We start from the raw sequence: 13747 nt of genomic DNA on the forward strand, positions 1-13747 counted from the left end.
ATACCCCGCCCTCCTCAGCCAAGGCCAGGCTCAGAGTGGCTTACAAGCAATAATAAAAACAAGTTAAATGATTACAACTTAAAAACAAAATTAAAAATACAACATTAAAATATTGAAACATTAAAATGTTAAAATGTAGCCTCATCGCAGGAGGAGAAGGAAAAGAAAAAAGAAAGAGAGGGAGGGAATCAAATTGGCTCCAAGTCAAAGGCCAGGCGGAACAACTCTGTCTTACAGGCCCTGCGGAAAGAAATCAGATCCTGCAGGGCCCTGGTCTCATGAGGCAGAGTGTTCCACCAGACCGGAGCCAGAGTTGAAAAGGCCCTGGCTCTGGTTGAAGCCAATCTAACTTCCTTAGGGCCCGGGACAACTAGGGTGTTGCTATTTATGGACCTTGAGGCTCTCCATGGGGCATACTGGGAGAGGCGGTCCCGTAGGTACGAGGGTCCTAGGCCGTGAAGGGCTTTAAAGGTCAAAAGCAGCACCTTAAATCTGATCCTGTACTCCACCGGGAGCCAGTGCAGCTTGAAAAGCACTGGGTGAATATGCTCCCATGGCAGAGACCCCGTGAGGAGCCTCGCTGCAGCATTCTGCACCCGCTGGAGTTTCTGGGACAGCTTCAAGGGCAGCCCCGCGTAGAGCGAATTACAGTAGTCAAGCCTGGAGGCGATGGTCGCATGGATCACTGTGGCCAGGTTGGGGCGGGAAAGGTAAGGGACCAACTGCTTGATGCTGCGAAGGTGGAAAAATGTCGCCTTGGCTGTTGCTGTAACTTGCGCCTCCATGGAAAGGGAGGCGTCAAGGATTACACCCAAACTCTTAATGAAAGGCAATGGCACTAACTGGGCCCCCGCAAGAGAAGGGAGTTGGTCCCTCATCCCCATGCCATCCCGACCCAGCCATAGGACCTCTGTCTTTGAAGGATTTAGTTTCAATCGGCTCCCACAAAACCATCCAGCCACAGCTTCCAAGCATCTGGTCAGTGTGTTCGGTGTGGCCATCCATCAGCAGATAGAGCTGAGTGTCATCAGCATATTGGTGACAACCCAGTCCAAAGCTCCGGATAATCTGGGCAAGGGGGCGCATAAAGATGTTAAAAAGCATTGGGGAAAGGATTGCGCCCTGCGGCACTCCACACACCAAGGAGTGGTGCGACGACATTTCCCTCCCTAGTGCCACCCTCTGTCCCCGACCAGAAATAAAAGAGCACAGCCAGTTACGGGCTACGCCCTGTATCCCCACGTCTGCGAGGCGGTGGTCCAGAAGATCATGATCGACCATGTCAAAGGCTGCTGACAAATCTAAAAGGATCACCAGTCCTGACCCGCCTCGATCCAGCTCTCTACGGAGATCGTCTGTTAGGGCAACCAGAGCCGTCTCGGTCCCAAAACCAGGACGGAAACCGGACTGAAATGGATCTAAAGCCGATGTTTCCTCCAGAAACCTACCAAGCTGTTCAGCAACCGCTCTCTCAATTACCTTACCCACATATGGAAGATTTGAAACTGGGCGGTAATTGGATAGGTCTAAGGGATCTAATGAAGTTTTCTTTAAGAGTGGACATACCACTGCTTCCTTCAGTTCCCCTGGGAATGTCCCCGTGTCAAGGGACAAATTGATAATTTCAACCAGGGGGGTCTGCACAACATCTGGACACTCCCTAATCAGCCAAGACGGGCACAGATCAAGGAGGCAGGTGGTGGGCCTACCAACTTGGAGGAATCTATCTACATCAGCAGGGAGTATTTGATTGGAATGGTCCAACACTGGACCTGAAGTCAGTCGAGGGGCCTCCAGTTCAGTCACTGTATCTAAATTGGCAGGGAGGTCACGGCGGAGCAACAGGACTTTCTCCACAAAAAAGCTCGTGAATGTCTCACAGCTGTGGGTCGAATTTGTGCTTAAATTTGGTTGTCCTCCTAAGGACGCTATTGATCTAATTATTCTAAAAAGTTGTGCCAGGCGAGAGCTAGCGGATGCAATGGAAGCTGCAAAGTAAGATTTCTTAGCATCTTTCATAGCCATCTCATAGGCTTTCATAAGCGTCCTATAAGATGTTCTTGAGGCTCCGTCATGAGTCCGTCGCCATACTCGCTCTAGCTGTCTGAGATCCCGCTTCATTTTCCGGAGCTCCTCAGTAAACCAAGGGGCCCGGTTTCGACGGGGTCGCAGAGGGCGCTTAGGCATGATCTCATCAATGGCTGCCAAGAGCCGGTTATTCCAGTCCTCAACAAGGTCATCTGATGAGTCGCCAGGAGGAGCAGAGTCCCGCAAGGCTTGTCGGAATCTATCAGGATCCATCAGTTTTCGCGGACGAGCCCAAATAGGTTCGCCACCCGAGCAGGGGAGGAGCGGGAAGTCAATCTTGGCTTTCAGAGCATAGTGATCAGACTATGGCATTTGAATCTCTTCCAAGAGGTTAAGACCTTTTTGGAGTTACTACGTGACACTGTTTACTATGTGAAGACAGCCAGCAAGTTTCAAATCCATGGGATATGGCTATTTATTTATTTTTTGCTTATTGATCCATTACTGGTGCTGGCTGGCTTCTTTGAGGGCTAACAGGATTTAACTGGAGCCAGGTCTCAGCCCTGCAAAGCATGAAGCAGCGTTGCAGGGGATTGGACTACAGGACCCTTGAGATTCCTTTCAACTCTACCATTCTACGATTCTATGTTTGTGCTTCTGTGAATATTTTTTTTAACATATTGAAGGCAATTATTTTTTGTAATTGGGATTACTGTTCTTTGAGGGAATCTAATAAGCTGCAAAATAATTGACCTTGCAGAAGAAACTTCCTTGCAATATGCAAAATTTTGCATCACAATAGAAAACATATACATAAATATAAAGAAAGAAAGATGGAGTGAGATAAAATGAGCAACAAAAGTATTCTGCTTTTGTTAATAAGCAATGCAATGATCCTGGCAAGGGCTGAGGATAGTGTTGTGGGGTTCCTTTCAGCCTGGAGAAAGTACTGTGTGTTTCATAGTCTGTTTCCCGTTCCACTTAATTGTAGGAAGGTACAGTACATACAGCCAATATCACTGCCATGTTCTTTTCTCTTACTGGGATACAACTGTACGTGTCCCTGTAAAACAATTGCAGAAGAGCCGCAGGGCAAAGGCTGATGAAAGTGAAGGCATAATAGGCTTCTGTACCAAGCTGCTTTGTAAATATGTATTAAAATCCCTTTCCCTAGTGCTGGTGTTGCTGGGCGACTAGTTCCATTAGCACTGCAGAACTGGTCCTCTGTGGGATATTGACTGCCAGCGTCTCAAAGGCTCTAAAGCCTGACTTATGTGCAGTGTATGCTTGCACAGCCACTGTTTTGGCATATCATGTGCAAATACAATCTCTGTTTTCAATCAAAGAGGTAATGATTGTTGAGCATCATAGTAGGTAATAAGTCAGTACCACAGTCATGACTGCAAATTATTTCCTATTTACATGATGCACTGTGATCCATGAATAGCATAAATGTTAACACTGCTTCCTCTTCTTTTTCCCCTGAAGCCAAATTTTGCTGCTGCTTTACAAATCCTCAAAGTAGAGATTGGCGGAGATGCACAGTCCACAGGTAAGAGCTGTTGAGGAAAGAGATTTAACCACAAAGCATTGTAATAATGCTGTAATTATGGGTTAGTTAGTTCTAAACATTGTCAACCAAGTTGCTCACCACGAGCTTTGCATGATATACTGATTGTGCCTCTTTACTAGGTTCTGGAAAACTGATTCTGTTATGGTTGGAACAAAATACTCAATAGTGGAGATTTTTCTCAAGCCCCTTGATGGGGATATAATTGCCCTTCCCCAGAGTTATGTTGATAATTTGATAAGCAGGGTGGGTGTAGTACCCCCACAGCTGATCTGTGTACCTGTGTGTTTGGGGTGTGTGAGAGTGTGTGGATTCACATGAACAAGCAGGCAGAGGGCCCTCTTGGTAGTGGCACCCACCCTGTGGAACACCATCAGATGTCACAGAACACCCTGTGGAACACCATCAGATATCAAACAGATAAATAACTATTTGACTTTTAGAAGACATCTGAAGGCAGGGAATTTTTTAATGGTTGATGCTTTATTGCATTTTTAATATTTTGTTAGGAGCCACCCCTAGTGGCTGGGGCGACCCAGTCAGATGGGTGGCACATTATTATTATTATCATTAATATTATTAAGATTGTTGTGTGTATGGCTTTTTGTTTTTGCCAGGTAGAGGGAACTGTTGTCTAGTGGGTTCCATATTAAGTTTGCGAATATCTCCTGAAAATGGGATGTCCTCTTGCTATAAGCATCTTTACTTTGCCGTAAATCCATTGATTTCATTAGAACTTATTTCCACGTGAGCTTATCAAGGTGCTGTTAAATGGGTTGTTGAACCACAATGCCTATCAGCCCCTGGAAGCATGGCCAATGGCCAGGGATGGTGGGAATTGTAGTTCAGCAGCATCTAGAGGGCCAAAGGTGACCCACACCTACAATGAGAGACAAGGGTGAGATCAGCATGTTCAGGGGACCTTCATTGTGGTGGGAGATGCTGAGGTGACCTGTGAGTTTGTTTATTTGTTTGTTCCTAGAGAAGAGGTGGGAAGCTGAGAGGTGTTGTGTGGGGAGGTGTGTTAAGAGAAAGGGATACCTTCACCTCCCAGTTACTGTACTGGTATCAACAAAGATCAGTGTTTTATTGAGTTGTATTTATGGTTTTATTGCATATTTTGGTTTTTTTATTTGCTGTATACTGCTTAGAGGTATTTTATATATTAGGTGGCATAGATACAGTGGTGCCCCGCAAGACGAATGCCTCGCAAGACGAAAAACTCACTAGACGAAAGAGTTTTCCATTTTTTGAGGTGCTTCGCAAGACGAATTTCCCTATGGGCTTGCTTCACAAGACGAAACGTCTTGCGAGTTCTTGCGAGTTTGTTTCCTTTTTCTTAAAGCGGCTAAGCTGCTAAGCCGTTAATAGCCGCTAAGCCGCTAATAGCCGCTAAGCCGCTAATAGCCGCTAAGCCGCTAATAGCCGTGCTTTGCAAGACGAAAAACCGCAAGACAAAGAGACTCGCGGAACGGATTAATTTCGTCTTGCGAGGCACCACTGTATGGTCTTAATAATATTATTATTGCTATATATGTAGCTGGAGGATGTTGAGGTTGACAGATGTAGCTATTAAGAATAGTTGTTGTTTTTGTCCATGGAGTTTTCTTGGCAGGGATACTGGATAGTTAGAATGGTGTTATTATTGTTCCATATTACATGAAGTTCTCAATCTAATGCAACTGGACATAGATCATAAACAGATAACATAGAATCATAGAATCATAGAGTTGGAAGAGACCACAAGGGCCATCGAGTCCAACCCCCTGCCTAGCAGCAAACACCATCAGAGCACTCCTGACATATGGTTGTCAAGCCTCTGCTTAAAGACCTGCTTAAAGAACAGTTTGTCTTGTAAATAAGGCATGCATATCCTGGGCTGGCAAAGCACTGCATAAGCTGGATGGTACAGCTGATATATATTTAGAACATTTAATTAGCATTGTTTTTCATTAGCATTATTTCAATGCAGAGTCATGAGTGGGTGAATGCCAAACGTCAGCTTATTATATCTTTGGACTTGATCAAAAATGGTTTCTATGATTTATGAAGAACCCCGCAACATAACATGGCGCCATCTGGGCACCACATTTCATCTACATTTCAGATTTTAGTATTTTTTGCCATCCTGTTTCATGTGCTTGTGATTCTCCAGCAGATAAGCCCCAGAATAACCTGACTTAAAGTATAGCTTTCCACTCAGTAAGTTCTTACAACCTGTGATTACAGGATTGGCATTGGAATGTCTATAGAAGATCAGGTTTCTTAATGTAGATGTATAAGTACAGAGAACTGCATTTGTTGTTAATCTCCTTCTTCCCTTGATGCTATCCAGGGTGCTAAAACTGGTGTAAGAATAACATTGCATGTCCAGTTTCATGATATACATATAGTTTACACTTGTTGAGAAATGTATTAGATTGATGTAGCAAAGGATGTGTAACACATTGCTGAGCTACAATTTTGTTTTCCTTCTGTAGATGGAACTGAACCATCCCACATGCACTATGAAGATGATGAAAATTATTTCCGGGGCTATGAATGGTGGCTGATGAAAGAAGCTAAAAAGAGAAACCCTAATATTAAATTGATTGGTAAGACCTGCAGACCTGTAAGGTGTGACGCTTTGTCCTTCTTACCCTGTAATTTGAGAGTACCTTTGTGATTCATCTTAAACCATTCTGTTCCAATGTAATGTGCAGCATGCTTTAAATAATATTGATTTACTCAGCTTGGAGTGTGTGTGTTGTGTGTGTGAGAGAGGCTGGGTTTGCACAACTTTGCAAGCCCAAACTGTGGCTTACCAGGACCATATGAATTTGCAAGCTCTCAGAGGGGAGCTGATGCTTTTCAGGCCTATGCTGTCCTGAAGTTAGCCAGTGTTTGGATTTGCATGTCATTTAAACCCAGGCTGGTGGTTATTCTCTTTACTCACTAGCTATGAGCTGCTACCAAGAAAAAAACCATAGGTGGTGGCGGGGTGGGGGGTGGAGAGAAAAGAAGGCATCCTCTGCTGTTGTTACTGCTTATATAGGAATGAGTTGGTGGGCAGATGGAGCGATTTTGACCTGTCAGGCTTTATTTATGAATTCCTTTAAAAAAGAAAGAAGCCTTTTACATAATGATTAAACTGTAAACATTTTGCTTCTCCCCAAATACCCCCCTTCACTAAAAATTTGGTTTCGGCCAGCACCCCATGATTAACACACACTTAAGGGATTTTGTAGTTTGAATCCCTGCACCATTTCCAGATCATTTATGTTATATAAACATATAATAAAATGCTCTTAAATTTGAAACGGAAGATTTGAGGGTGTATTGTGATGGGAGCATAGGGTTAAGAGAACATTATGATTTTCCTATAAAAACTCCAATATACCACATGCTTTGATACCAAAATTACCATTGCAATTAATAAGGAAACCTTATTGAATAAATTCAGCCTGTTTGTGAAAATACAATATGCAGGAACCTGTAACACTTCTGGAAAATTAAATTGTGATGTTGGTTGGAGACTGAGGTGAAGCCACAGGAACAAGCAGTGCATTGTATAGTCTCTTGTAGGGTGTCCCAAAGAAAATCAGCATAACCTGGAAGGGCTGACAACAAATGAGGAAGACTAGATGCCTGGAGCTGTTGTTTGCCTCTTTTGATAGCCTTCTACTCATAATGTCACAAATGCCTTCCCATGACAGAGTTAGGCAACACATATTTCCCATGCATTGTAGTATCTTCCTCTTTTAGGAGTGCCCGTTGCAACGGCATTCTGCCTCACCTTCCTGTTTTGGCATTTCTTTGCCCACATAATCAACATGTCATTTCCTGAGTGCTTGATTTGTTTTTCCCACTCTAGATGTTTCATGGAAAATACATTGGTTCTGAGAATGTGCACACTCAGAATATGAAGGAAGCCCAGGAGCAGCCCGAAGCAGTGCTGGTCACCTGACTGTAATTGTTCCTTCTGATAACTCCATGAGGTGTACCACTGGGTGAAAAGCACTGTTCTGTGGCATACAGTAAAGGAGGGCCTGATAGCAAAAAGAGTGCAGTTTGGACTGGCTGAGCCTTTGAGTGTTTGTTGGTTGCACCGTTTCTCCGCAGGCACTTAAGCCCACAGCTTTGCCGGAGGAAGAGAGGGAAGGCCCAGTAGCAGGGGGTATTGTTTGTCGGCACACATTTCTGGAGAGAATGAAAAGAGAATTTATAGTTATATTTGTGGGGTACCGTGGAAATACTGAATCAAAACGTACCAACGAAAGAAATTTGATGTTTAGTGCTGCCTGATCGCCAAACCATGGTTTGGTTAGTTACCTGGGCATGTGTGCTTCTCTTCTCCCTTCTACCTCATCTCTCATGTGGACATGCCCTAAGAGCCAAAAGTTATTAACAATAGTGCAGATACAGTGGTACCTCTGGATGCAAACGGGATCCGTACCGGAGCCCCGTTTGCATCCAGAAGCGAACGCAACCCGTGTCCGCACGTCTGCACGTGCGCGGGTTGTGATTTGCTGCTTCCGCGCATGCGCATGATGTCATTTTCGCCGTCTGCGCATGTGCGAGTGGCGAAACCCGGAAGTAATGCACTCCGTTAGTTCCGGGTCGCCGCAGTGTGCACCCCGAAAATACTTATCCTGAAGCTACTTCAACCCAAGGTATGACTGTATTCTAGTTAGCCCAAACCAGTTTCCCTACCTGCTTCTAGCCATGATTGTTAGACTGGGCTTGGCATTAGCATCCCCCTAAATGTAACTTGCTTTTTAATCTCCTTGGTTGCCAGCCAGACAGCAGGCTAAACTCAGGGGGCTGGTACTGGTGTACAAAGCCTTACATAGATTGGGACACGGATACCTAGCCGATAATTTCACCCCTTTACACCCAGTTGAGCACTGTACTCTGCAGGAGAGGGCCTCCCTCAGACATCATCTCATCAGGAGGTTCATTTTGTGCTGTTGTTTGCATCCGTGGGCTTTGTGAGACAATGGAGGAGTGCGCCTTTTGGGGGTGAGATCAAGCTGTTGGACTGTTGCAGCGCCTGCTGTACAATGCTGGACTAATGCCTTTTGTTTGGAGGCATCTGCCCTTTGGAACTCCCACCAGCTATATATCAAGCAGACGCTGCTGTCTTTTTGGCACCTGTTGAAGACCTCCCTTTTCCTGCAAGCATTCTAAGTGGAGATGATGATGATGATAATAATAACAAAAATTATTATTATTATTATTATTATTATTATTATTATTATTATTATTAATTTCTACCCCACGCATCTGGCTGGGTTTCCCCAGCCACTCTGGGCAGCTTTCAACAGAACATTAAAAACAGAATAAAACTTCAAACATTAAAAACTTCCCTGAACAGGGCTGCCTTTGAAAAGTCGGATAGTTGCTTATTTCTTTGACATCTTCTGGGAGGGCATTCCACAGAGTGGGCGCCACTACTGAGAAGACCCTCTGCCTGGTTCCCTGTAACATCACTTCTTGAATGAGGGAACTGCCAGAAGGCCCTCGGCGCTGGACCTCAGTGTCTGGGCTGAACGTTGGGGGTGGAGATGCTCCTTCGGAGATCTTTGTCCCAATCTTTCTCTGTTTTGAATGTTTTTATTAATGCAGTCATTGATCGTTAATTGCTTGGGGGTGGTTCATGGGGAGCTATTCATAAAGGAAGTACAGTGGTACCTCAGGTTACAGACGCTTCAGGTTACATACACTTCAGGTTGCAGACTCCGCTAACCCAGAAATAGTACCTCGGGTTAAGAACTTTGCTTCAGGATGAGAACAGAAATTGTGCTCTGGCGGCACAGCAGCAGCAGGAGGCCCCATTAGCTAAAGTGGTGCTTTAGGTTAAGAACAGTTTCAGGTTAAGAACGGACCTCTGCAACGAATTAAGTACTTAACACGAGGTACCACTGTAAAATAATAAATAATGACAGCAAGCTCTGAAATTGAAAATTTAGGGGGGGGGGGGAGTGCCTCTTCAAGATGGTAGGTATTATACTCCCATGGCCAAAGAAGTAGGAAGCTTTCTGTATAATTTCTAAAAACCAGAACTGAGTGGTGCCTCACTGGTTTCAAGAGCAAAGAAATGTGTGGATTGTTCTGTAGTGTGAGCACACCCACAATGCCTCTCCTGCAGGGTAGGTTGAAGTTTGAACTGTCCTATTTTGAGAATAGGGGCTGTGTGCTAAGCTTTTCCGTTGTATTAATTTTATGCTTGTTTTTTTCCTTCTCTTTACAGGGTTGCCCTGGGCTTTTCCTGGATGGGTTGGGAGGGGTGAGAACTGGCCCTATGATTATCCGGATGTCACTGCTTATTATATTGTGTCCTGGATTATAGGCGCTAAAAGATTTCATGATTTGGACATTGACTACATCGGGGTTAGTAAAGGAATTCCTCTTTAAATACTTTTGAACATGATTCATGTTAGAGATTCCAAAGTCATCTAATACAAGTCTGCTTCGACCACTTTCCTGAAAAAAATCCACTGGGTTACTTCACACCCCTCCCCTCAATTATTAAAATACTGTAATGATTAGGAAACATTGGTGCGCACACTTTGGGCTTATGGGATTTGCCTTGTTTTTTTGTCCTAGAACCTCAAGATCCACCAGTCTGAGCCTGGTACAAAAGACATACGTTTCCTTTGTGTACACATTTATACACAAATACACCCATCCTTTTTCCTACCTGTAACACTTGGAGAAGGTGCTGCAATTAAACAATTCTGAGCCCAGGCATTTGTTTTTACCACCAGAACTGCATTGAACTTATGTTCCTTCCCTCCACCCCACCCCAATTTTCAGTCCTCCTTCTGCTTTCCTCATTTCTGTTGTTGTTGTTGTTGTTGTTGTTGTTGTTGTTGTTGAACAGTTGGTAGTCAGAATTTGTTGCTCATCTACTTTTAATCACCCAGAAATTTACTAGTAGAGATTGCAGATCTTCCTTTAGGCCATCCACCACTGCCTGCCTTTCGTATCTGTGTGCATTATTACCACACGTTGGGCCAGGACAGAGAGCGTGTCTTCCAGTGCAGATCCTTAAGTCTGGACAGTTTCTTCTGCAGTATATCATACCTAGAGAAACCAGAGGCTTCATAAGTACTAGGAGCAAAACCTTAACCTGGTTCATGTGTAGCGCCTTTTGCCCTTCACGCTTAAGGTCAGCAAGCTCAGGCAGGGCATGCCAGGAATTGGATTTGAGTGTGTCTTCTCTGACCTTTGTATCACTTCTATTTTTTTTATTTTGGTATTTTTAGATCTGGAATGAACGGTCTTTTAGCAGCAAATATATCAAGGTAGGTCAACTAATCAATTGACATCCATTTTTTAAATAATGCATTCTTAGCATGTATAACATCGAACTTCTAGCAGAATTCATCTAAGTTGTTGTACTAGTGCAACATGATCTCTCCCTATGCATCCTCTCCCAATTTTGCTTAGACACATCAGAACAGCACAGCTGGTGTGTCTGTGTGTGCGTCTATGTGCGGAGAAGAGGGCAGAATGTCTGCACTGAAGCTTACCTTTATCAGCTTACCTACAGTTCTAGCCTTTTTTGTTCTGTTGCTAACGAGTGGCAAAGCTTCCTAAGGCAGTTTTAATGGATAAAGATGCATAGAAAATGGCTGCAATCCAAACATGCCCAGCTGATGCCTCTCAAATGCTTTGGACTACAATTCCCATAATCCCTGGCTGCTGGCCATGTTGATTGGAGCTGATGGGAATTGTACTCCAATACATCGAGAGGATGTCCTCTTGGGGAACACTGGGCTAGAGGGTCTCTAGATTCTCAGTGTTGGTTTTATTTTTTCTTCAGTGTCTGGCTGATACTATTGTTAACCATAGTCTTCAGTTAACCATAGTTTCCCATTCCCCCTGAACTGGGAAACAAGCCATGGTTTCGTGGAAACAAGCCATGAAACCATGGTTTAGACCTTCTACTTGCTCAGCCGTTGCATACAATGCATAGTGTTTATTGACTAAGAGTGTCTTGCTATGCACAACAAATTTAAATGAACCCCATTTTTGAAGACATGAAATGCTACTACTGTTATAATGTAGAAGGGATATGTTAAAAGTGTATATTTTGTGTGGATATCTGGTAGAAAGGGACTGCAGTGAAAGCTGTAAGTGACTGAATGCACACATGCCCGACCTGAACTGCGCTAGGAAAACTAGCATGGTTTAATTTGTCATTTACAGATGTGTCTCTTAAGCTAACTTGTCTCACTGCTACAGATGTATCTTTTAGTGAATATTCCTCCATTTCTGTGAAGTAAGGTTTGTCAGCAGCACTAATAGGCCAAGAACTGAAAGGTGGGAGGAACCACTTACTCTCCAGACATTGTGGACTATAAATCCCATCATTGTGGACTATAAATCCCAGACCATGACCCAATGCCCGTGCTAGCTGGGGCTGATGGGAGCTGGAGTCCAAGAGTATCTGGAGGGCCACTGGCTGTCCATCCTTGTTTTATATCCGACATAGTGCCCTCCAAGACAACCCCATGTCTACTCAAAAATAAGTTCCATTGACTTCAGTGGAGCTTATTCCCTGGGAAGTATATAGGATGACAGTCTTATAGCAATGAAAAATGTTTTCTCTTTCTGATGTTATCAACTTACCCTCTTTTTAAAAACATTCATGGGATGCACTTTAGTTAAAAAACAAACAAACTAAAGTTAAGGGACGCAGGTGGCGCTGTGGGTTAAAGCCTCAGCGCCTAGGGCTTGCCGATCGAAAGGTCGGCGGTTCGAATCCCTGCGGCGGGGTGCGCTCCCGCTGCTCGGTCCCAGCGCCTGCCAACCTAGCAGTTCGAAAGCACCTCCGGGTGCATGTAGATAAATAGGGACCGCTTACCAGCGGGAAGGTAAACGGCGTTTCCGTGTGCAGCTCTGGCTTGCCAGATGCAGCTTTGTCACGCTGGCCACGTGACCCGGAAGTGTCTCCGGACAGCGCTGGCCCCTGGCCTCTTAAGTGAGATGGGCGCACAACCCCAGAGTCTGTCAAGACTGGCCCGTACGGGCAGGGGTACCTTTACCTTTACCTTTTTACTTTAGTTAAAGTTCAATTACAGTCAGTTACTAAGATGTGGTGGTATTATTAGTCCGCTTTATTAAATGTAGTATAATGGACATAATTCATGGGAAGTCTTATCTGTATGAGACAGAAATATTTCTTGAAGATTATCATCTTTTCTGTATGTGTAGAGTGGTTTATGAATGATTTCTGCATTGCATAAAAAGGGGAGATTGCAAGATTAACAATGAAGGAAATAATAGGGGTTTAAAAATGGAATTTTTTACTGATTCAGGCCAGATCATCTTCTCTCTCCCCTCGCCTTGTGAAGACCAAATTTGGCAGGTGGGGGGGTGCTGCTCACCTCTCAGTTACCTGACATCACAATGATGTCAGTTACCCCTTCCACTCTGCACCATTTGGAATCATACAGTGCAGGCAAATTCACAGTCCACGAAGTACCTTTCAAAGCACTACTCAAGACCTGACAATTGACTGATTGTCTGGTCTTGTGAAGTCTAATGCAAATCATTCTGCAAGACCCCATGACGGAGCGCTTTGTAGATGGTTTTGCAGACGCCACATATTGGCAGCCCCTGCAAACCTATTTCAGCTGAGCCAGGTGTTTCCTTTCATCTGTGGGACAGGTAGATGTGGCCAAATGGGGAGACCTGGTGGGCCTAATCAGGTCTGTGGGTTGGAGGTTTCGCACCCCTGTTTTAAAACATGGTATTAGAAGCTGGCTGCTAAGTGAATGTAGGATGGAGTTCTCAAACACTTAATTGACATCTGAGTTCAGCGTGTCATGCCTGTTTAATGATAAGAATGGAGAGCTGCCAAGGATTTTCAAATCTACAGTGTTTCTGCTTTCTCGGTCATTAACAATTCAGTTATTTTATTTTAGAATTCTTACATTATTTAAATTGGATGATGAGGTGCCTTAATGGGTGAGATTCAACAAATGAGTCCCGTCTATTTGTTCAATGGGGTTTCCCTGCTCTCTGTGCATGTCCTGAAATTGGCTTGGGAGAACATCCAGAACAGTGTGTTGGAGGTGGCAGGTGTATCACCAGATGTACGGGAGTTAGCTGTGCCTGATAGGTGGCTAAAAAAGTGAATCTGTACACCTAACCAAG

The 13747-nt window shown here is 44.2% G+C and overlaps 1 protein-coding gene across 3 annotated transcripts in view; it reads left to right on the plus strand.

Annotated features, from left to right (window-relative positions):
- The window catches only part of GALC (galactosylceramidase), a 42633-nt gene that overhangs the window by 3551 nt on the left and 25335 nt on the right, over positions 1–13747 (plus strand). For all 3 annotated transcript variants that reach the window (XM_079988742.1, XM_079988741.1, XM_079988740.1), the window contains exons 3-6: positions 3517–3580; positions 6079–6192; positions 9831–9970; positions 10849–10887. In XM_079988742.1, the coding sequence (XP_079844868.1) occupies positions 6099–6192; positions 9831–9970; positions 10849–10887 (273 nt within the window). In that variant the 5' untranslated portion in view covers positions 3517–3580; positions 6079–6098. The remainder of the gene's footprint in view (positions 1–3516; positions 3581–6078; positions 6193–9830; positions 9971–10848; positions 10888–13747) is intronic.

This window comes from Podarcis cretensis (assembly GCF_951804945.1).
Source record: "Podarcis cretensis genome assembly, chromosome: 1".
In the NCBI taxonomy this organism is placed as follows: Eukaryota; Metazoa; Chordata; class Lepidosauria; order Squamata; family Lacertidae; genus Podarcis; species Podarcis cretensis.